The 25,257-nt window shown below is 44.1% G+C and overlaps 1 protein-coding gene across 1 annotated transcript in view; it reads left to right on the top strand.

The window, feature by feature from the left end:
- The window catches only part of gpc3 (glypican 3), a gene marked incomplete at both ends in the record, with an annotated part of 307,783 nt that overhangs the window by 2,752 nt on the left and 279,774 nt on the right, over window positions 1–25,257 (top strand). Inside the window, one exon of the mRNA XM_084332068.1 lies at window positions 18,861–19,022. Within this exon, the coding sequence (XP_084188194.1) occupies window positions 18,861–19,022 (162 nt within the window). The remainder of the gene's footprint in view (window positions 1–18,860; window positions 19,023–25,257) is intronic.

Raw genomic sequence — 25,257 nt, 5'->3', positions numbered from 1 at the left:
ATAGGGTACCGTTTACCTCCACCATCTGCTCTCTCCCCTCCAGGTAGGATTGCATCCAGCTCACTGATAAACTATCAAAACCAATTGCTTTTAGCTTGTCAATCAGAATGGTGTGATTGACAGTGTCGAAGGCCTTTTGTAGGTCCAGCATGACCATGCCGCAGTATTTGCCCGCGTCCACCTCTTGTTTGATGTGGTCGTTTAAATAGAGAAGGCATGTGTCAGTGGAGTGGGATGTTCTGAAGCCAGATTGGAATTCGTAGATTAGATTTTTTTCCGCAAGGTATTTTTCGACCTGTTCGTATACAATTTTTTCCATGACTTTCGAGATGGAGGTAAGGATAGAAACAGGGCGGTAGTTGCCTGGGTCTAATTTACTGCCTTTTTTGTGCAGAGGGGTCACTCTCGCAATTTTGAAGTCCTTGGGGACGTGTCCCTGTTTTATGGAGAGGTTTATTATGTGTGTGATGACTGGGGTGATGGCGGCTGCTGAGTCTCTGAGGAATTTGGAGGGGATGTTGTCATGGCCAGTGGCCTTGTTGGGTTGGAGGGCGCTCAGTTTTTTGAGTACCTCATCTGTTGTTACCATTTCCAGTTTGAAGTCGTCTTTGTGGACCCCTAGGTTCTTGTAGTATGCTACTATGTGTTCTACCCCATAATGCCCTGAGTGGGAGGGTAGTTTGTTTACCAGTGTTGTGGCTATGTTTGTGAAGAAACTATTTAAGTAATTGGCTACATCCAGCTTTTCTGTGATGAGCGTGTTGTCCGTCTTTATGTTTATGTTTGAGAATCTGGTTTTAAGTTTTTTACTGCAGCCTAGTTGGTTATTGAGTAATTTCCAAAGTTTATAGTCTATAGTCTCTGACGCTGTGTGGAGATTGTTGTTGGTCGGATGACCCTGAAAATAATAATGATCCAAACAAACATTATCTAAACTAAGACTGACACCATGGGAATTTAGTCAAATGTGTACCGAATCTGACTCAATTGAATGAAATGAATGAATGCATTTAAACAAGTACATAAATAACTAAATAATACAGAGCTTGAGGCACAGAGGAACGTCTGGAATCTCCAATTCTGCTGTTCAGCTTGACTAAATTGGTGCACTGAATGGCCTGTTGCTTGCATTCTGATTCAGTATGTAAATTGATAGCCCTGCTCTTGTGTGTCTGAATCACAGCAGGCTGCTAATGTTAATTGTGTTTTAGTGTCATGTCAGCTATAGGGGGAGTGCTTCAGGTTAACTGTTCTCTCTCTCTCTTCCTTTTACCACATGATTCTCTCTCCCTCCCACTATGAGTTAAAGCAGTTTAGCAGCAAATAAAGTTAAATGTACTTTGAACAAATCAAATCCCATCCTCTGAAGGCTTTTCATCTTGCTATATTAGGCAAACAGAACGCACGACGAGCGTGCACGCCTGTGTGGATGCGTGTGTGCATGCACAAGGGGTGGGATGCATGGAGCACCCTGCAAATAAAACTGACAACTTTCTCTTCTTGTTCAGAGCCAGATTTAAATATGGTCTTCATGCATGCAGTGACCTAGATTTTCAACATAGGCGTCCGTGCTCGTGTGACGGATCGTATTGGTTCACTCTGCGTTGATGTTAAATGCTTATGTCCCGAGGGGGGGTCGAACAGGGGAGCTCTTGCTCCGCGGGCGACGACATAGACCGCTGCACTAAGAAGTGAATCCACACCTATGTACCGTACCTATGCGTCTATTAACCCTGTTATGAGGAAGTGAGTTTAACTTACCAGCCCGTAATGCCACAGTCACTTGTCAACACCCCTGTTTCTGTGACTGTGGATATACTCACGGGCTTCCCCGTTACACTCGGGGCACCAAACATCTACCATACAGCCAACGGGCAATCACATCTGGCAACACATGTGTTTAGTCTTACAAAGTCTCTAAATCTCGAGTCCGAGTCAAAGTCTGAGTCACCAAAGAAGAGCCAGAGTCGAGTCCCCATTACCCTAGTCCGAGTCCAAGTCATCAAGGTTGAGGCCACTCCACTCTGACAGTCAAAGAGCTGACATACAAATAACACCATTTCAAAGGGAGTGTATTTACTTTGTGACACAATAGCCAAACAAATGCACTAGCCATCAATATCGTATGCCAAATGATTAGGGCCTATTACACACAAATTATTTATCAATTAACAAGTCAGAGTCCTCGCCTGCACCTTCCGAGTCCCAATGCAGTCAATGCTCGAGTCCAAGTCCAAGTCAGAGTCACCAGTGCTCAAGTCCGAATCGAGTCACAAGTCCTGAAAATCAGTCAGAGTCCTGGACTCGAGTACTACAACACTGGACAGGACTTACTATCTTCATTGTATTTAATCTAGACTCTACTGTAGTTTTCTATCTTTCTTATCTTCATTGTATTTACTTGAATTTCTATTTTATACTTATTATACTTATTTTATAATTATCTATTATAAAATATGAGCATAGGCCTATAGCACACTCTCAGGAGCAAAACAGAAAGAAGCATTTCATACAAAAGTATTCTGTATTTCTGTATGACAACTAATAAAGAAACTTGAACTTGAACCTGAACTTTAATCTAGACTCTACTGTAGTTTTCTATCTTCATTGTATTTAAACTAGCCTCTACTGTAGTTTTCTATCTTTCACGCTATCTTCATTGTATTTAACCGTTGTGTGGTGTTTGCATTTCTGTTTCTGGTGGACCAACAACATTATCAAATCAAATCAAATGTATTTGTAAGGCCCGACAACACACGTTAATGTCCCCATGGGCCGGACACGTCTTCTTTAAACAAGTCAAGAAGAAACATCACAATAAATCAAGAACAAAACAAAACACTATGAAATCCAAAATAAAATGTAAAATAAATAAATGAATAAATTAATGCAACACTCCCAGACATACCCCATGCGAAGGTAAGGAAAAACTCACAAAAAACCTAGCAATGGGAAAAAAGCACCACAGGCAATGTGGAGGGGAGAAACCTTAGAAGGGCCGGTCAAGGGGGTGTAATGAAACAAATATTATTGGGATTTTAACAATTAATATATAAAAATACTTTACATATGTTAACTTTATTTCAATTACAATAAATCTAGACAGCATATATGTTCATATTTGCCATTTACCTCTGCTAGATCATTTTCTTGTGATAAAATATGACGTCTGTAAACTAGCCTGTATAAATAAATAAATGGGGAGAGACGGCAAGAATCATGGTCACAGAACACATGACAAAGTACACTATGCTGTGTATTGTATGTCTGGAGGGGAGTTGAATGAACGATATATGCTGTGTTTTTAGTGTGGATGAAGAAATTGTTTCCTATTCTCAAAGAATGTCACAGAAAGGAACACTTTCTAAAACGGATTTACGTATATTATACGCGTTACTTAACAAAGTACAAAGTCGACATTGTTATACATACCGGTACTCTCTCTGGTACAATGAACAAATCAATAGCAGATTGAAATACGGTATATAGATGAATTTAATAAATAATTTCCATCTCATGGTCGCTATTCAGGAAGTGGTCGATAACCAGATCAGAGGAAGTCTTCTCCCCGTGTCATCATTCAAGATGGAAAGACGTGAATGTTTTCAGACTGACCAAAGGCTACACACTTTATTCAATATATCAGATACAAATGTTCAAAAACAACAACATAAACATATAATTAAAGATCCCCTCCACTCAGAAATGTGATTTTTAACTCCTCTTGGAGGCACGACTTTGACTATACAGATGATTATTTGTGCAGAACTTGTCAGCACAGCTTCTCCTGGAGAGAGAGAGAGCTTCTCTGTACTTCCCTGAAATCTGGACATGCATTTTGGACATGCACTCGGAACAATGCATGGAGAATCAGGCATTACCCGCAGTTGCCTTTTCGGACATGTAGCACACGGCATGCAATTCTTGTTGTTGTCACCAACTTGTCAACTTGGCCAAAACGCGTTTGTTTAGTTGCATCATGACACACCTACAAAAAAATCCATTATAATCGAGATATGAATGGAATGTTTACCTTGAAAAATATAAATCAAACAATGTGGAGGCAGACAGTGAAGGCACACAGTGAACCTTTTTGTTGAATCTTTACCATATTTACTTGTTTCTACCTACAATTTCCACACTTTTAGGTCCAGTGGACCCGAACACCGGTCGTATGTAATATAAATGTGTAGGGAGGGTGCACAGTGTTCCTTTACATGTTCACAGAACATGAGCCAATGAGTCTCAGGTCAAAAAGAAAATCATTGTATCGTTTCTCTTTTAGTAAACAGTGAAAACGGGTCCCACGGACCCGAACACCACACAAGGGTTAATCTAGCCTCTACTCTAGTTTTCTGTCTTTCACACTATATTCATTGTTCTAATATGTGGATAAGTCCACTGTTTGCTGCCAAAACAGAGGGATGTCATATAAATCTAGAAACTAATGTTTTCAATTTCAATTTCAATTTTCAAAATGAGTACTGGGATAAACTACTTTAATTTTGTAGTTTAAGTAATTTAGCAAATAAGTGTCACTTGGTGTGTGTGTGTGTGTATGTGTGTGTGTGCATGCATGCATGCGTGTGCGTGTGTATGTGCACGTGTGTATTTAGTTTAGGGCAGACATGAAGTAGTATGCACTGATATTGTGAAACACTACATTTACCTTATTTAACTCAATGGCCGCCAACAACGATTTAATACGTGTTTGTCCGTCAATCGTTGAACGCCAACCGCGTATACGTTATTTGATCGTTATTTCTTTTATTCGCTATTTCCAATCGTTATCCATCCAGGGAGCCTGTGTAACCATATGGAATGAGTCTGAGATTGCAAAAGTACACTACCGCCGTCTGGTGGTATGTGGCCTATGTTGCACTTCCTTTGAGACTCTGTATGGGGCTGTGCGTCATTGAAATTCATCCAGGCAGAGTTTTCGAGTAGCCTGGACCGAGGGCTCTACTCGATCGCATTGAATCGCTTTCGGGACCCCCGATTCATTATGCTGGGTGAGTTATGTCGTGGGCCAAATGGACATACGATCTAGCAGATGGCAAACAAATAATTGGAATATTCTTTTTGGAATCCGACCAGCCACAGGTAAGAGCAATTTAACGATAATTTCAGCTTGATTGTGCCTTGTTTTCATAGCCATCGCCCTGATCAGCGTACGTTGTTGTACTAACGAATGCCGTTATTGACAATCAATTAATCAGAAACGACCCCCCCCCCCCCCATTTCATTGCATTCATGATGGAACATAATATACCGATCATATGCATTTGGATTTTTTATTGTAGCGTGTATAGGGACGAAATGGCAATGGATTAAGTATAATATGCGTCGCGGCCTATTACTAGCCTCCCAGGAATTACCCTAAACTGCTCTAAAACCATACTATAAACCACGGTATAAAACGGGAATGTATGGATGGAAAAATTATTTCTTTTTCACATCTTGAACGATAGATACTCGATGCCAAATGGGCCATATTATTGCATCCATAGCTATAATATATATAGTTATAGCCCTGCAAACAAGGTGAGCGACTCCATAGGTTTAATGCGTTGGCAGAACATAGTCATATACACCGTTCCCAACGTGGCGGTCAATGAGTTAAGAGTTCTTATTACATGGCGTTTTAACATTCGCCGAAATGCTTGATTGTGATTGGTCAATAGCGCTCGTCAGAGGTCCGTTATTACTCGATAACGGACCTTTGCCGAGCAATAATGACCGCTGTGCGCAGCTGTAGCAATCAAGCCCACTGACACACACTGCATCAGTGCAGCCAATCAGACACACCTGCCGGCTGCTGGCGAAGCTGCCGGCGATGACACCGGAGCGACAGAACAGAACTGCGTCTGCATTTGATCTCGTCTTGTCGATGGTGTAAAATGTATTAGGTATATTGTTAGTAAGTTAGCCATGTAATAAGCGGGATAATGTATAGCTATACTCGGTCATTGTTGCAAAATAATTGACCTTCACTACGTTTAAAGAACACCTCTGCGAGGCGCCTCGGTGTTCTAAACTCTGTGTCGGTCAATTATTTTGCGACAATGACCTCGTAGCTATACATTATCCCTTACTTATTACATGGCGTTTTAACATTCGCCGAAATGCTTGATTGTGATTGGTCAATAGCGCTCGTCAGAGTGTCGTCAGCTTGTGACTGCAACTTGTTCCTGTTTGCGGACGACTCAGCCCTGCTGGTCTCTGACAAGAACAAGTTACAGGTTGAAAAAACCCTCAGCTCGGAACTAGGCAGAATCTGCATATGGCTCGCTGATAACAAACTATCATTACACATGGGCAAAACAGAGTCCATTCTCTTCGGTTCAAATAACAAACTCAGCAAGACCGACGGCTTCTCAGTTACAGTGGGTGACAATATTGTCACAAGGAAAGATGAAATTACCTACCTGGGTTCCATCCTAGAGGCTAATCTCTCCTGTGACAAAATGGCATCCAATGTAATAAAAAAAGTCAACCAACGAACTCGATTCTTGTACCGGATCTCCTCTCTGGTAAACAAGAATACCCTGAAGACTCTGGCAGGAGCACTCATTCAGGGGTACTACGACTATGCTTGCACCTCATGGTACCAAAGCACCTCAAAGGCGCTAAAAACAAAATTACAAACATCTCAAAACAAACTGGTCAGACTACTGCTTGACCTTACTCCTAGAACCCACCTCACCCCTGCCCACTTTGACAACCTAGGATGGCTTAGAGTAGACGACAGAGTACAGCAACTTGCAATGGGCCTGGTCTACAAGATACACTACACAACCAAGGTACCCATGTACATGTCAAAATACTTCCCAAAGGTCAGTGAATACCACGATCACAACACCAGAGGGAGCTCCACAAATCATGTTAAACCCAGATTCGGCTCAAATAAGGGACTAAACACGTTTCGCAATTATGCCACATCAATGTGGAACGCCCTACCCAAAGCTGTAAAGGAATGTGGATCACTACCCACTTTCAAAACCTCTCTCAAGGGACACCTACGGGAGACTGCAATTCAACACTGGCCCCTGTAAATATCCTAACCCAACCCCCTCCAATGTACAGTCATTTACCTAGTATGGTTTTGTCAATAGTCCAATGTACAATTTTGTTTGTTTGTACAGTGTCTCCTCCCCCCCCCCCCTCAATGTACAGTTTTGCTTGTTTATACAGTGTGCCCCCCCCCCAAACCACCTCCAATGTAAATTACCCAGTATGGTTGTCAATATCCCAATGTACCCAACCCCCCCCACCCAACCTCCTCCAATGTACAGTTTCTACGTCAAATGTATATACTCCCTTTTCTTGACTCCTTCTGTATCACAAACAGTACTGTATTTGCAAATCTGGTATGTCATAAATGTATAGATGTAGCAGTACTGACTATCTGTATGTCATGTATGTCATATATGTCCTGATGAATTGAAAATGGGGGACCCTGATGTAAACAAGACGAAAGTCTTTCTCTGGTCTGCATCCCCTTAACAATTGTCATCAGTGCAATCAGACCACAGACCTGCCGGCTGCCGGTGTTCTGCGCGGAGCGACAGAACAGAACTGCGTCTGCATTTGATCTCATCTTGTCGATGGTGTAAAATGAATTAGGTATATTGTTAGTAAGTTAGCCATGTAATAAGCGGGATAATGTATAGCCTATACTCGGTCATTGTTGCAAAATAATTGACCTTCACTACGTTTAAAACACCTCGGCTGCGCCTCGGTATTCTAAACTCTGTGTCGGTCAATTATTTTGCGACAATGACCTCGTAGTTATACATTATCCCTTACATAGCTTCACAGGTCGTTGTAGAACACAGAGCTTGACATGTTGCTTAGAATGAATGAATTAATGAAAACTTTATTTAACAGATTGCAGAATGGGTACAGTACAGTACGGCTCAATACACACACTTGTTAAGGGGATGCAGACCAGAGAAAGACGTTCAAGTTCAAGTTTCAAGTTTCTTTATTAGTTGTCATACAAAAATACAGAATACTTTTATATGAAATGCTTTTTCCTGTTCTGCTCCTGAGAGTGTGCTAGATAAAAATAAAATAGATAAGTAAAAAATAGAAGTCAAAAGTACGTAACAAGTGTAAACAAAAGTGTTCAACAAAAGTGTTCAATATATACAATATACAATATACAATACAGGGTAGAAAAAATTTAGTAACTGAGTTACAATACAATATAAAGTACAATGCAGAAATGGGATGAGGTACAACTTAGGGTAAGGTGCAATGAGTTATGAGTTGTAGTGCAAATCTCATTTGTCTTGTTTACATCAGGGTCCCCATTTTCATTTCATAATGACATTTATGACATACACAACATACATGACATCATGACATTTATGACATAGGGACATACATGACATACAGGTATATAGTACTGTTACATTTGTGACATATACGATATGCAAATATACAGTAGTGCTTACCCAGAACAGATAATATATACATATGATGGGTGGGTGGGTGGGAGAAAATAATATATACATACGGTGGGGAGGAGACTGTCCATTAGGAGGGGGTGTTTTTTTTTTTTACAGCTGTGGTTAGGGCGTTCCACATTGCTGTGGCATAATTGCAAAATGTGTTTAGTCCCTTGTTTGTGCCGAATCTGGGTTGCACATGATTTATGGAACTCCCTCTGGTGTTGTGGTCGTGGTATTCACTGACCATTGGGAAGTATTTCGACATGTACATGGGTACCTGAGTGGTGTAGTGTATCTTGTAGACCAGGCCCATTGCAAGTTGCTGTACTCTGTCATCTACTCTAAGCCATCCTAGGTTGTCAAAGCCTATTAGTACAACAATGCACTTGGTAAATGGTAAATGGTGCATTTATATAGCGCTTTTATCCAAAGCGCTTTACAATTTGTTCCTCACATTTCACCCATGCACACACCGATGGCAGAGGTAACCATACAAGGTGCCAACCTGCACATCGGGAGCAATTAGGAGTTAAGTGTCTTGCTCAAGGACTCTTCGACACACTGCCCGGGAATCGAACCAGGAACCTCTGGATTATCAGACGGCTGCTCTATCTCCCAAGCCACTGTCGCCCCACTTCACTTGAAACATATGAAAGATTTATCAAGTTAGGTGTTCTAGTTGTAATCCAATTTAGGGTTATACGTGTGTGTGTGTGTGTGTGTGTGTGTGTGTGTGTGTGTGTGTGTGTGTGTGTGTGTGTGTGTGTGTGTGTGTGTGTGTGTGTGTGTGTGTGTGTGTGTGTGTGTGTGTGTGTGTGAATATGTGTAACAACTGTTTCTGAAGAGAGGTCACAAAATGTAATTTTGAATAATTTCAACATCTCAGACTGCCATTGTTTATGCAGTAGATGTTTAGTTTGGACACTTTTCATATAGAAAATATGTACATAAATCTTACACGATTTCTTACATGATTCTTAAATTATAGAGAATTATTATTACATGACCAGGAATTATAGAGAATCTGCCATATATGGCTTGTAGATGAAATGAGTAGGGTAATGATATCTGAACTTCTGAAGGCAGACACCATATGTTTCTTAAAGAAATATATGAAGGCAGAACGGCACACAGTAACAACATACAATGACAGACAACAGTACTCACTCAGGTCTGTTCAGCGAGGCCTTTTGTTTAATTTACTTTCCCAGGACCTCCTGGAAGAAGAGATCTTGTATCTTAATGGGACCTTCCTGGATAAATAAAGGATATTAAAAAAATGATTAGAAGTTTTAAGGCAGCTATAGCTGTGGGGATCAGGCTTTCCCCCAAAGCGGGCTCTTCTGAACCCCAGTGTTTTGTGCCTGTCTAGTCTAGCAACGTTCAAGACAAATTGGAAATATACAAAATTGGGATGGGAGAAAAATAGAAAAATGGGGAGAAAAAGTGGATACAAAAAAAAGAAGCAGGTAGAACAGTACAGTAGCATGGGCTGAATAATGATCTGGTACAACAATAGGAGGAGATCGGGGGCAGCATAGAGTCCTTTGAGCTTAAGGATGACTGATGGTCTTTGGTGCCTCCTTTTTCATGGATCATTAGTGTGCTGGTCGAAGCTAAGTCTATTGTCCAGTGTCACTCCAAGGTATTTGAATTGTCAACCATTTCAACTTTTTGCTTATTGATGAGAATGGGATGCTGAGGTGAGAGGGGACCAATTATTATTTCCTTTGTCTGGCTGACATTGAGGTGAAGAGGGTTATCCTCCTCCTCACACCACTGGGTGAAGTGTGCAACCATGGTGTGATAGTCCAAAGCAGAGTGGTTGTCTGTGAGTAGGGGGGAAATGGCTGTGTCGTTTGAGTATTTGAGGTCAATAGTGACGGGTGACGGACCGGTGCAGTCATTGGTGTGAAGTGTGAACAGGAACGGGCTCGACACACAACCCTGCAGCGCTCCGGTGTTGGTGGTGAGCACGGGTGATGCTGTTTTGCCCACCCACACAGCACACAGCTTGCAGTCTGTCACTGAGGAAATTGTGCATAAGATGGATCAGAGTGTTGAGATGGTATAGCTTCTGGATCATCAGATACACTGTAAAAAAGAAAACTGTAAAAAAAAAAAAAAAAAAAAAGGGTAAATGTCTGGCAGCAACGGTTGCCAAATACTTATTGTCAAATCACAGTAAAATCAAATACATTTACAGATTACAACCTTTATTTAATGGTTAATATTTTGATAAAAGGTCATTTACTGTATTTTTATGGCATTTACACTTAAAGTAGAAAAACAAAAGTAATCTGTAAAATAATACAGTGAATTTCCCGTGATACATTTTCTTTTACAGTGTACCTTTGGATGGTTAAAGGCAGACCGAGGGTACTGGGGAGTCCAGGTGCATCAGGTGCTCTGGTGTTTCTCTTATTACGTGTTTCTCTGGTTACGGGACGATGGTAGCAGTTTTCCAGAGGGTTGGTATTGTGGCAGTCTGGTAGGATTTGTGGTGAGAGTTCCATGACGCAGCTCTTCATGACGTCAGGCCGCCGGGGGCCTTGCCCGGCTTACATGGGCTGAGCCTGCGCCGTACCTCCTCCTCTGGAAGGTCGGAGGGTTCTTTAGGGTCCGGTGGAGGGAGGGCTCTCAACCGTCCTTCACAGTCAGCTGAGAAATCCTGAGCGTCAAAGCGGGTATAGAATGTATTCAGTTATTTTGCAAAGGATTCTGGGTCGGTTATTGCACCCAGGTTGGGTGTGGGTTCACGCCGAGTTAGGGGTTTCACCTTATGAAAGGCCTGCTTGGTATTTATGTTGCCAAATTATTTCCAAGTTGATCTTAAATCTCAGTTTCACATTTCAAGAAATGTTTCCTATAAGCCTTTGCAACATTTATCAAGTTGGTGTTCATGATAGCTTTTTCATGATAGCTAGTTGTAATCCAATTCACGGAGGTATCTGTGTGTGTGTGTGTGTGTATGTGTATGTGTATGTGTATGTGTATGTGTATGTGTGTGTGTGTGTGTGTGTGTGTGTGTGTGTGTGTGTGTGTGTGTGTGGGAAGTTCTGTGGATATTATGTGGAGGAGGTGGCTGATTCAGGGAACGGCCTCAGGAAGCCAGAACTGAATTCTAATAATGCTGCATATGGTGCTGGGGGGCAGAGCAGCACAAAGCAAGAACCATTCTTTCTTTTCTTCCCCTCCAACATTATTCAAAAGGACTCACTGCAGATTCCCTAACTACGCCGAGAACGTCGGGAGCTGAACATGAAAGTGCAGCTGTGGGAGTTGCTACTCTGGCTTTTTGCTTGTTGCCATGGGTGGGTGTAGTGACCGAAGGCGAAATATCTAAGCGTTCCATCGCTGTACGTGACATCATCACAAGGAGGCGCGGGCGAGCAACAGCGAACGCTTACCTCGGGACACACACGAGTTAAAGCAGTTCATTCTGTGTCAGCGATGGTTGTTTTTCAGGGACTTTGTGTCTTCGTGAACGAGGCTGACCTGATTCGGGAGTGGATCACATTCCCGCCGACGTCCCGGTTCACCCAGGCGGCTGCGTTGTTTCTCCCTTGTTCTTTTCCGCAGAAAACTGTGTGCATTCCACCTCGTAAGCGAGGAGTCGTGGGAGATTAACCATAACTATAGTTTGGTTTGGTTTGATATTGTCTATAGTATACTATTGTCTATTGTCAATGTCTATACTATTATAGACTATAGGATGCCAACGAAATACGGTAACCCCCAGCAATTAGTGGCGGGGGTCAGGTTCAGCATGGCGACACGCTGTCCCGGGATGCTAGGGAGGAAAGGGAATGCTGACCAGTGACCAGACACATTAGTCATTAGTAGGATGTGTTTATTGTTATGGTTTGTAACCGGCCCCAATCGCACAACACAAGACATGTATGAGAGTAAGCCAAGAACTGGGCATTTATTGAAACACACAGAAAACGGCACTGTCCCTTTAAGGGAGAACACAAAATACTAGAAAACAAGAAAGGGGAAAATAGGCACAGTGCCTTTAAGAGGCGAGCTGGCCAAGGGGAAGGCTAAGGGAAGGCTAACGGAACAGGGCCGGGGCAAGGGACAAGGCAGGAACAGGGAGGACTAGGAGGACTGGACAGGGAGGACTAGGAGGACTAGGAGGAGAAAACAGGGACAGAGGCCCGCGGAGGCGGGCTGGGGACAGGGAGGACTAGGAGGACAGGGTAAGGCCTTGGAACAGGGCGAGGGCTGGAGCTGCTTACAGGGACAGAGAAAACAGACAACGCCTGGGATACAAGCATTAATGAATGTTGCTGCTCTGCAGCTTCTCCCGGGATGGTTAGTCTGGGGAAGCAGATGGTGACGTCAGAGCCGCTCTGCAGACTTCTCTCGGCAGATCTCCGAGGTGGTAAACGGGACCGAGAGGGAGAGAGGGAGCGGGTTAGCTCAGAGTACAGTTGGGAACAGAGCAGGTGACAGGGGAGGTGACTTGTCCCAAAAACAGAGTAATCCAAGTGACTGAATCTTCGGTGTAAATACACACTGTGAGGAACGTCCCAAACACAAATCCACGTGATAGAATCTTCGGTGCAAATAAACACTGTGAGCGAAGTCCCAAATACAAATCCAAGTGATAATATCTTCGGTGTGTAAACACACAGTGAGCGATGTTAAGGCCAAATATTATCCCAATGAACAATCCAAAAGCAGAACGCTGGGTGAGTGACAGTCTGACAAAAAGCAGGAATCTTCAGTGTCATTAAACACACGAAAAACGAATAGGATCAAAGACAGTCATAAAAACTCACCCAGGCGCTGTGCGTAAAGAGAGTAGGATCAAAACGGGGCGAGCGCGTCGCCACGGGGAACGGGGTGTCCAAGCGGAGGTCTGAGTGGTGCGCGACTGCTTGGAGTACGCGCCGGTACGGAGGGCGCATCTGGCGCGGAGGTCTGAGTGGTGCGCGACTGCTTGGAGTACGCGCCGGTACGGAGGGCGCATCTGGCACGGAGGTCTGAGGGGTGCGCGTCTGCTTGGAGTACGCGCCGGTACGGAGGGCGCATCTGGCGCGGAGGTCTGAGTGGTGCGCGTCTGCTTGGAGTACGCGCCGGTACGGAGGACGCATCTGGAGTGCGTCTGAATGCGCGTCTGGAGTGAAGAGCGCGCCGGCTCGGAGAGACGCATCCTCCCGTAGAGTATTAGGAAGCGATGCGCGTCTGGAGTGAAGAGCGCGTCTGCTGCGCGGAGGTCTGGATGCGCGTCTGGGCGTCTGCTGCGCGGAGGTCTGAATGCGCGTCTGGGCGTCTGCTGCGCGGAGGTCTGGATGCGCGTCTGGACGTCTGCTGCGCGGAGGTCTGAAGTGGAACACTGGAATACCTCCCGTAGAGGATTAGAGAGCGTAGTAACAATGTCTCCATCCAGGCAAACGGCGACAGGTGGCCAAGGCTTGCACCCCGTCTCACGCCGGAGATAAAACAGCAGACAGAACCAGAACTCCCGTAGGAGCCTATAGACAGAGTAACTCCCGAAGGAGTTAGGTGATAGAGGTATGATACGGAATGATACGGGACGACCCGACAGGAACTGAGGGGAGAGCGAGGTACTTAAAGCCCACAGGGGAACTAATTAGAATGCACCTCAGGTGCGTGAAGGTAATTGATACTTGAAACTAGAAGTGTGTGTTCGGCACAAGACCAATCAAACACATAATGACAGGTAGTCCAAGGGTGTGGCTGCTGAGAGCAAACGAACGCGAGGGTGGGGGCTAGTGAGGTGAGGAGAATGCAATTGATTAACAGAAAACTAAAGGAACAGAGCGAGTAGGCTTAAAGGAACAGAGCGAGTAGGCTTAAAGGAACAGAGCGAGTAGGTGAGCAGCGGACAAAATCTCACATTTATGATGCGAACGCCATGAGAGGTCGAATGACAATGAGCAACATTCCCGTCTTTCATCTGGCACCGTGCACAACTCATATGGCAGATTAATCTGGCCCCACCGTCTAATTAAACCCTGATCTGCTTTTTGTTAAACGCTGCTTGAAAGAGGAACACTTGTGTCGGTTTGCCTCATTGTTTTGTAAAACACTGAGACAAAGACATGTAGCTCTTTTTACGTTCTCACCACCAGCTTCTAGATCGTCGCTTCGTCAAAACACTGAAGTAGAGTGGAGTCTGCAGAGCACCACACACACTTAAGTCAATTGCAATCCGCAGTAGCTAATGATATTATTCCTTCCTGGAAATTGTCCTCGCTTTATCGCATTTATGCACATATTGTCTCCGCAAAGTGTCATTACCTTAGTTATTTTGCCCCGGAGAGAGAGTGCCATGGATTAATCTCAATTTATCACTGGTGGTTGATGTATAATTTATACTCATAACACGCTTTAGCATATTCTATATCTTAACACTGCTTGTTTTCCCCCCCTCGGTCTCCATCATTAAACTTGCATACTGATAGCCTTCTAATTGGCGCTGAGGAACGAAGCTGCTTGCTCCCGTTCTCCTCGGCCTGGAGTCTCTGAGCTTGTTAGAGATGAAGGGAGGGACCGTGCTGTGTACACAGCGCTCTCTCTGTGGCCCTGCAGGACTCGTGACATCGTGACACCACGACACCGCGACACCAGCCTCTCTCTGGCAAAGGAAGCAAGCGATCTGAGGAGCAGAGAGGAGGCTGGTTGAAAGGCTTTTTGAGGGACTGGACACTCCTGAAAACGCAAATTGTTCTGAATGTGAAATTACCTTTTACCGAACCGTTTCAGAGAGTCAACTGAAAGTACACGATGATTAAAGTGTCACCTTGACTGGAAAGTGGGTGTTCAGAGAAATTAACATCTAAATTGTCCCCCAGTCGTCCTTTTCTACAGAGTGAACTGACCACGAGAGACTAATTAACCAATAGGAAGGTGCCCTCTGTGTCTTGATGGTACAGCTCCAGGTAGGCGGGAGGGAATCACGCAGTGTAGAGATGACAAGGAGAAACAGAGAATAAAGAGATGGGGGGAGGAAGGAGGAATCCCAAGTGTTTCTGTCCGTCAATAATAAGGCTTTATTTAGAGAGTGTAATATATTCGTTTGTGTAACTCTATGGGGAGCGATTTCCCCTCTGAGTCCTCTACTCATTCCTTACCGCCCCGAACTTCTGTAATGAAATACATTTATCATCTGCAAAACGGCAAAACGGGCAGATGAAACTGTCTGTTTTGCTGAAGATAATTGCTAAATCCCCGTCTCCCCCCCTCTCTCACTCGCCCCGCCGCGGGCGCTCCCCGCAGGTGGTATTGACAGCTTAATAATTTTGCCCCCGCCAGCCTGAAATTAACTTGATCTTATCTGTCAGAAGTCCTTTGTACGTATTGATTTAAGATATTACGCCTGTCAGTATGCATACAAAAGGTGTGATGTGACGGTTATATTGGAGTTGCATTATCGGCGCATACCTCTGGCCCGGTGGGATTTAGAGGATAATCAGTGACTCAACTTGCATTGCATGCTGATCTCCTTTTTGTTGTTCTCCCGTTTGAAAGCCTGGTTCCCTAATTGCTATTCATTATCAAGGGCCCCTCGGTTCCTCTGTTCCTTCTGTGACATCTCTACTGTGTCTACTGTTTCATCTCCGTGCAGTCTGTGCTCTGCATATTGTTGATAAATTACTTGAAGAGCATAAACAATGTAAACCATCAACTAGGTTGGTCTTTATGGGTGGGAGGGTGGGGGGCAGATATTGTGATAAAATAATCACAATACTAAGAAGGAATATTGGAATATTATTTTCACTATGCACAATTACAATTAATCATAGATTTTCCTTTCTTGAGACCAATCAAACCCTCTATCTCTACCTCCACTCCGCCTCCCAGTGACACACTTTTTATATAGTGTTGCTTTTTCTCTACCATCTCTCCTTTCAAAACCCTCTCTCTCTCTCTGTTCCTCTCTCTCCTTCTATATGCTCCACCTGTCCTCCTGCCCCCCTCCCCCCTCTTCCCATCCTTCTCTTCACGGAGCAGACTCCTGTTGTTTGTTTACCATACCGTCAGTCAGGGCTTTGTCACAACTCACAAGGCCTCTCAGGTAGATCATTTAGACAAGTCCCCAACCATGACAGATTCTGGAAGCATGAACACCACTAAAGGGAGCGAGGGAGGGAGGGAGGGAGGGAGGGAGGGAGGGAGGGAGGGAGGGAGTTGGAGGGGGAGGGAATCTCTGTAGAATTCCACTTTGTATTTAAACACTCAATGGTTGTGCCCTATTTATTTCTGCGTTTGCACCATTTTAGAAGAGTGATCTGGGAATCGGTAAGAAAAGGTTTATTTTTTTCTTTTTTGTATCCACTTTTTCTCCTTATTTTTTCTATTTTTCTCCCATCCCAATTTCGTATTGCCAATTCTCCCCTCCCCTGTCTTGAACGTTGCTAGACTATGCCCCCCACTGGTCGGTTGTAGTGAGGATAGAAGCCTTGCATCACGTGTCCCCTCCGGTACACGAGGAGGCAGCCTGTTGCATCTTTTCACCAGACAGCGCGGATTCTCAGTGGCGAGGAGTAACGCGTGGGAGGCTCACGCTGCCCCCGCTACTTCCTGTCTCTGCTGTGCAGGCGTCACCCAACCGACCTGTAGGAGTCGCTGTCCACAACGTCCAATCCCCACCCATCGACTTCCACCCGCTGACTCAGCCAAATGAGCCAGTACGACGGCCGGCCCAAGCCGCAGGCAATGCTGAGACTGGGATTCGATACCGGAGTCTCTTGCATTGTTGACAAGCGCAATCTCCGCTACGCCACCCAGCCGCCTCAGTAAGAAAAGGTTTCTTTGACATGTGGAGTTTTTAACTGAATTGGAAAAGCGATATGGATAAAAAAAATAAAAATAAAGGCAATATATAAATGCAGTCCATTCAGTCCATCCACATGAGAAGTGACATCTAATCGTGTACCAGTCTTTATTTCTCTCCCTCCTGGTCTCGGCGTTTCTCAAATTGAAATAATTTCTCTGGGGCACTTGTGTTTGCTTTGATTCAGTCGTATGTGTGCAATGTCCAATGAAACATCCATGTCAATTAAACCTCTCTTTCAGTGGCTTATATTTCCATTTTTTAAGGAGCTCAGGGGAAAATCCAATGTCTTCTCTGTGTAAACAGCCTTTAGAGTCAGAGGACAGATGGGAGTATAATGTGCCACGACCTTCCGTCTCACCCGTGGGTGTGTTGTTCCCAAAGTCGGGGTCGCGACCCAAAGGTGGGCCGCGAGCAGCCACGGGTGGGCCGCGAGATGATTAAAAAAAAAAAATAAAAATTATATTTTTTATTTTCTTATTTTTTTATTTTTTATTTTTTTTGTCAGGCCACAGTGTTTCTAGTTGTATTCTAAAATTCTATTCTATTGTATTCTAAAATGTGACTATATGGTTTTATATTAACTTAATAAATAAACAAAAACGAAAAATCTACTTATTTCAACGAACATTTCAAACTAAATAACAGATTATGCACATAAAACGCTGAAAACAACCGAAGCAACAATAGTATTTTAATGAGGCTATTATTATTATCATTATTATTTTGCAACAAGTTAGCCCTCTCATAAATAGCACATATAAATGAATAACTAACTTGAACTAACTTAATAGGATTGAAGTGATATTTGGCTTAAAAAATCGGTCGCATGGCAAAAAAAAAAAAAAAAGCCAGACGATGTGCATTGGGCTCTCTGACGCCTTATTTTCTGGGTCCTGGCCTGAAAAGTTTGGGAACCCCTATTATAGCCTACATGGAGTAGCCGTGACAGTGGTTGTTTGTCTGTTCTTCTGCCCTGCTCTCATGTTTATGCTTAAAAAAAGAGTGTTTGATCTGTGGTGGAGGAAAAAGCATAGCCTGAAGTGGAAGTTTGTGTCAACTGAACACTCTGGTTTGAGATGGAGAACATCACAGCCTCGTTGCAATGCTCCAACATTCATAAAAATGACACATTTCCTATTAGCTATTGATTGTGGATGCCATTATTACAAAATCACACAGTTTGCAAATGAAGCGTGAACTCGTTAAGACCGTGGAATCTGCTAAGTGTTGAATCCAGACTGTCGCTTTCTCGCCAAGAGAAGCAGAGATGATGTATACTATATATTATACTGTATTATTGGTATATTGTAGGCCTATATATTATACTGTATTATTGGTTGTTTATACTATAGTTCTATATAGGCCTACAGTATATATGATACTGTACTGGTGGTTGTATGTCTTATTGTGATCACTAACTGGACTGTCTTTGATTTTACCACTACATCACAAGTGATATATGGTTATGTCTGAATGAATATATGTCTCACCTTGAATAGTAAACATGACACATTCAGTCCTGGTGACATGGCTTTTTGCTGCTACTGTGCTGATCCTGACTGTCTCTCCTGCCCGCTGCCTCCCAGGTACTGACCTGCAGGTGTGCCAAACCAAAGGCCTGACCTGCTGCTCCAAGCGGATGGAGGAGCGCTATCAGGTGGCTGCCCGCAGCAACATGGAGTCCGGCCTGCAGGTGAGCAGCGCCCAACTCAAACTCCTCATCATCCAGAACGCAGCCATATTCCAGGGTAAGCCATCAGCATTTCTCAGTCGATCTCTGTCTGAAATCTTGGTAACACATCACAAGTACAGTACAACGAAAATAAGTTGGCATCTAACCAGAGTGCAAGGTACATTAACACTTTCTTCGCCAGGCTTATGTACATCATTTTATACAACGGCATGCAAATTTCTCGATTCTGATTGGCTGAAACAGTCCATTTACACGTCTTTATTGGCAACAATCCACGGTCCTGGGCTCAGGACCCGCCCACAACCGAATCACATATCACTCCACCGGCTCACTCCGGGAGAATGTTGATAGCGCCATAACGACTAAATATGAAGCGATTCTGTCAAGGGGAATGTGTTAGTCCTTTAAACAATGTTGGATGATGTAATTGATGGGTCTTGAGTCAATCTAGAACAAAAGAAAAATCGCGGATTGATTGATTGATTAATTGATTGATTTAAATTTCTACTTCCTTCCCACTGACTGCAGCGTTCACTCTCACACTGTCCGACGCTGGCGTACCCACAAACACACACACACACACACACACACACACACACACACACACACACACACACGCACACACGCACACACACACACACACACACGCACACACACACACACTCCTGTCTGCAACAGCGGGGGAGTCAGACTGAGAGAGAAGCAGCGCTGTTTTAAGTGAGCATGGTCTATTGAATTGATTGATTGGTTGATTGCTAATTTTATTACTGTACCCCTGGTTTCCAACTGGTTAAGTTTAGGCTAAAAGAAATAAATAAAAAAATAGGGCGAAGAAAACGTTTTTTTTCCTATAGGGCAAAGAAAACCTTTTAATTTGTTTTACCTACTTTATATAGAAGCATCTAAGAATGAAGTTCTATGGAAAGTAGGTCTGCATTCCCTTAACAATTGTGTGTATTGAGCCGTACTGTATTGTTTCAAGTTTCTTTAATAGTTGTCATACAGAAGTACAGAATACTTTTGTACAAAATGCTTCTTACTGTTGCGCTCCAGAGACTGTGCATGACAAGATAAGTATGAAATAAAAACATAGTAAAAATTAGAAGAAAAAAAAAAGAGGTCACAGTGTTCAGTTTAGACATATGTACAATGTTCGTAGACGTAGTTACCATACAATATACAATACTGTGCAGTGTACTAATATACAATACTATATAGTGCAAGGCATAAATGGACGAGGTGCAGTTTAGGTACAATTCACAGTAGGTGTACGAGTTGTAGTGCAAATCTTTTATCAATAAATATAAAGTGTAAGTGTGTTTGTGTGATCTAAAGTGTGGAGAGTGGGTGCTGCAGTGTGTTGTTTGTTTGAGTGAGTGTGTGTGTGCGTGTGGGTGTGTGTGCTGTGTGCATTTGATGGTTGTTGCATAGTGATTATTGTTCGTTTAGCGATTATTGTTCGTTTAGCAGCCTGATGGCCTGGGGATAGAAGCTCCTTCTGAGTCTTTCTGTGCTCGCCATAAGACTCCGGTATCGCTTGCCTGACGGCAGCAGTTCAAAGAGGCAGTTGTTCGGGTGGCTCGAGTCCTTAATAATTCTCTTAGCCTTCCCCTTGCACCGCTTGTTGTAAATGTTCTGGAGGGTGGGAAGCCCCCCTCTAATTGTGCGTTCGGCTGAACGTGTCACTCTTTGTAGTCTGCTACGGTCTTGTGCAGTGCTATTCCCAAACCAGGAGGTGATGTTGCCGGTCAGGATGCTCTCTATTGTACATGAGTAGAAGTTCCTAAGGATCTTCTGACTGACTTGGAACTTCCTTAGGCGCCTGAGGAAGTAGAGGCGTTGTCGTGCCTTCTTCACAACACTGTCAATGTGTGTGGTCCATGTCAAGTCCTCGGATATGTGGGCTCCGAGGTACTTGAAACTGTTCACTCTCTCAACTGGTGCCCCGTCGATGCTGAGGGGGCTGTAGTCCTTGACCCCCGACCTCCTGAAGTCCACAATCATCTCTTTTGTTTTGCTGACGTTCAGGGAGAGGCAGTTCTCCTGACACCACTGTGACAGGTTCTCTACCTCTTCCAGGTAGGCCCTTTCGTCGTTGGCAGAGATCAGGCCCACCACTACTGTGTCATCAGCAAATTTGATGATGGTGTTGTTGTTCCGCTGTGCTACGCAGTCATGTGTGTACAGGGAGTAGAGGAGGGGGCTCAGAACACAGCCCTGGGGGGCCCCTATGTTGAGCGTGATGGATGAGGAGGTGCAGTTGCCGGCTCTTACCACCTGGGGTCTGCCCGTCAGGAAGTCCAGGACCCACTGGCACAGGTCATAGTTCAAGCCCAGGTCCCTGAGCTTGGCTATGAGTTTGGAGGGGACTATGGTATTGAATGCTGAGCTGTAGTCGATGAACAGCATTCTCACATAGTTCCCCTTCCTCTTGTCCAGATGTGATGCTGCTGTGTGCAGCACATGGGCTATGGCGTCCTCCGTGGACCTGTTGGGGCGATATGCAAATTGCAGAGGGTCCAGGTTGATGGGGAGGGAGGAACAGATGTAGCCCTTCACTAGCTTCTCAAAGCACTTCATGGCTATGGAGGTGAGGGCTACAGGGCGGTAGTCGTTGAGGCAAGCGGGCGTAGATTTTTTGGGTACAGGGATGATGGTGGACTTCTTCAGACAGGTGGGGATGACGGCCTGTTCCAAGGACAGGTTGAAGATGTCAGTGAATACCGGGGCCAGTTGGTCGGCACAGACTTTTAGGACGCGGCCGGGGATGCCGTCCGGTCCTGCTGCCTTCCTGATATCCACTTTTTTAAAGATCCGTCTCACCTCATGCTCTGTTACCCTGAACACTGAGTCTCCATCAGCAGACCCCCCCCCCCCCATTGCCGTGGTTTGTAGGCTGGTGTTGTTATTCACAGCCTCAAACCTCGCATAGAAGGAGTTGAGATCATTTGCTAAGGAGATGTCACTGTTCAGTTTGAGGGGGGTTCCTTTGTAGTCTGTCATTGTTCTGAGGCCCTGCCACATGCCTCTAGAGTCAGCCTGTTCAAACTGAAGTTCAACTTTATCCCTGTAACGCCGTTTTGCCTCTATTACTGCTCTCCTGACGTTGTATCTTGCCATCTTGTGTTCTTCCATGTTGCCTGTCACCAGCCCGGTGTTGTATGCTGATGTGCGCACTTTCAGAGCCTCACGGACGGATTTGTCTACCCAGGGCTTTTGGTTTGGGTAGATATTAATTTTGGTGGTGGGGATTATTACTTCTACCTGAGTACAGACATAGTCAATCACCGTTTCGGTGTATTCGTTAATATTGGCTGTGTTATCACGGAGTACACTCCATTCTGTGCTTCCCAGCACTGCTTGGAGTGACTCTACTGACGTCACGGTCCAACGCTTAACCTCTCGCGAGACCACCGGCGTTCGCTTGAGACACTGTTTGTACTTAGGCAAAAGAAAAATTGCGGCGTGATCGCTTTTACCGAATGGACTAAGAGCCTGTGACTTGTACCCATTCTTAAATTGCGAGTATACATGGTCTAATATGTTCTCGCCTCTGGTGGGACAGGTCACATGCTGATAGAAATTCGGCAGCACCTTTTTAAGACGCGCGCTGTTGAAATCCCCCAAGACCAAAATGGCCGCGTCAACGTTAGCTGCCTGGAGTTTGTTTACCTCGTCGTGAAGTTTTGAAAGTGCGACCTCAGTGTTCGCGTGTGGTGGAATGTACACTCCGATGAGGATGATGGACGTTAACTCTCTTGGGAGGAAGAAGGGTCGACATTTTATCGTGATAAACTCCAGGTCTGGGGAGCAGTGGTTAGTCATTTCCTTTGTGTTGCCTAAATCGCACCACTCCTTGTTTATCATGAAGGCAATGCCGCCTCCTTTCTTCTTTAGTGACTCTAATGCCGTCCGGTCTTTTCGTAGAACGAAGAAGTGGTCTGCCGGTTCTATTGCATGGTTCGGGACATCTGGACTCAGCCAAGTTTCTGTGAAACAGAGGACGTTACAATCCCGAATGTCCCTCTGGAATTGGATCCTTGCTCTGATGTCGTCCAATTTGTTTCCTATCGATTGCACATTGGCCAACAATATGCTGGGCAATGTGGTTCTGTGTCGTTTGGACCTCAGTCTGTTCCGGACCCCGGCTCTCTTTCCTCGTCTTCGCGGCTTTTTGTCTTGTCCGTGGTCGGCGTAACAAAGGATCTCGTCGGGCCATTTCTGCTGTTCAGCGATCCGATCCAGAGAGCAATCCAAACGGTAAGTTTTTCTTAATCCAATGTCAATGATTGACTGACGGTCATACACATATAATGCACCAACAGTTGGTGCAAATAAAACTCCTAATACTATAAAAATTAACAAAATAAAGCACAGTCTCGTCGGAGCGATCAGAAAGGCAGCCATCACAGCAGCGCCAGTTCAGAATGTACCCATTCTGCATCTGGTAATAAAATTTTCAATCAATCATTCCAGTAATACACAGTTGGATGTGTTAGTTGGTTGGATGCACTTCAAGCTGCTTCCACATGAGGCAACTTCTCTCAATCATTCCAATAATACACAGTTGGATGTGTTAGTTTGGTTGGATGCACTTCAAGCTGCTTCCACATGGAGGCAACTTGTCTTTTTTGTAGTTGTGGGAACAACTTTTTCTGGCGGATGGTTTTTTCAATAAATCTTCGATTAATGTGTGTTTATTGTATAGAAATAAGGTTGGATGAATCTGGCAGTTGTATAAAAGCTTTACACCACCGCTGGTGCGGCTGCGCCTCGGGCCTAACGACCTCCCCTAGGCATGGTTTATTGTTCACAAACCACTCCTGCGCGTGATGTAATGCTTAAATACCATCCTCTGCCAGCTCTATTTGTCTATGGATAAGTTCCCCTTCTTTGCAGGGCTATAACTTTTTAAATTGTATTGCTAAATTGACATTACTATGACCCATTCAACGTCAATTATCTATCGTTCAGGACGTAGGAACGTTATACTTTTTCATTCACATATTCATACTAAAATACGGTCTAAAGTATAAATATGTTTTTATCGTTTTCTGCAGCATTCTCCAGAACGTGATTTATAGCCCTAAATGCATTATATTGATGATCAAATACAGTTTGATAGCGATCTGCGCGAGATAAAAAAATTCAAATGGACGTGCTTCTAGAAGTTACTACTTATCATCTGATGTTGACCGGATGGGGGGGGGGGTCGTTTATAATTCCGTGGCCAACGTTAGATGATTCATCTAGTGTGGGTGATATGATCATTAGAGCAGGTTGTATCGAACACGGTAAAAAAAACGCTGAAACTCACCGCAGCTTCCTCGTAGCGTTGGGCGATGAGCGTGGAGCAAAAATATTCTTATTATGGGATGTTGAAATATGCGATCCATCTCCAGGTTGTATAATAGTATATACGTCCAAATCATGTTGTTTATCGAGTTATTGGTAACGGATCACTATCCATTGTGTCGCGCTCAAGTCCGGTTTCCGGTTTGGGCGATCCGCCGATCCGCCACCAGATGGCGCTCTTGAACCGTTGGAGAGTTGAGAGGGGATCAACAGTAGATCTCAAGTCTCCGGGGGAGAAATATGATTGCGATCACAGATTTTTGAAATATTGATCTCAATGACGTGTTACGGCGTCATTGGCAGAATTAGCATGGCGGGGAATGACGAGTTTAGGCGTCCTTGGCAGAGAAAGTGTTAACTCATTGACCGCCACGCTGTGTTCTCATCTCTACTCAATGGCGCCAGCGTTATTGACCATTTTCGCAATGTTTGCGGACCCATCGTGTGTTCTGTATTATAGCTATGGAGACAATAGTATGGCTCATTTGACAGGCATTGTTTATAGTCCAACATTAACAAACCGGTTTATTTCTATATACTTTAGTTTGTGCGCTATTACACGCTAAACATCGCCCCTTTCCAAAATAATCCAGTCTTTTTTCATAGATCGCGAGATATGATGCGTTATATGCATTATGCCCATTAGGTCCGGTAAAATACGACATTGTGATAGGTACAAAAACATATATAAGAAAGGTTGAGATCCAAGGCAGCTCTACAGTTTTTAAAAAGCCTTTAATAAGTGGCTTACATTATTTAGAAAAATCTTTTAAAAGTCCAACATGTTTCGGCCTACATGGCCTTCTTCAGGGTGTAGGCCGAAACATGTTGGACTTTTAAAAGATTTTTCTAAATAATGTAAGCCACTTATTAAAGGCTTTTTAAAAACTGTAGAGCTGCCTTGGATCTCAACCTTTCTTATATAAGCGAATCCT

Source organism: Notolepis coatsorum (assembly GCF_963971535.1).
Source record: "Notolepis coatsorum genome assembly, chromosome: 16".
Taxonomy (NCBI): domain Eukaryota; kingdom Metazoa; phylum Chordata; class Actinopteri; order Aulopiformes; family Paralepididae; genus Notolepis; species Notolepis coatsorum.
Note: the sequence above shows the minus strand (reverse complement) of the source record. Positions and strands in the feature narration are given on the sequence as shown.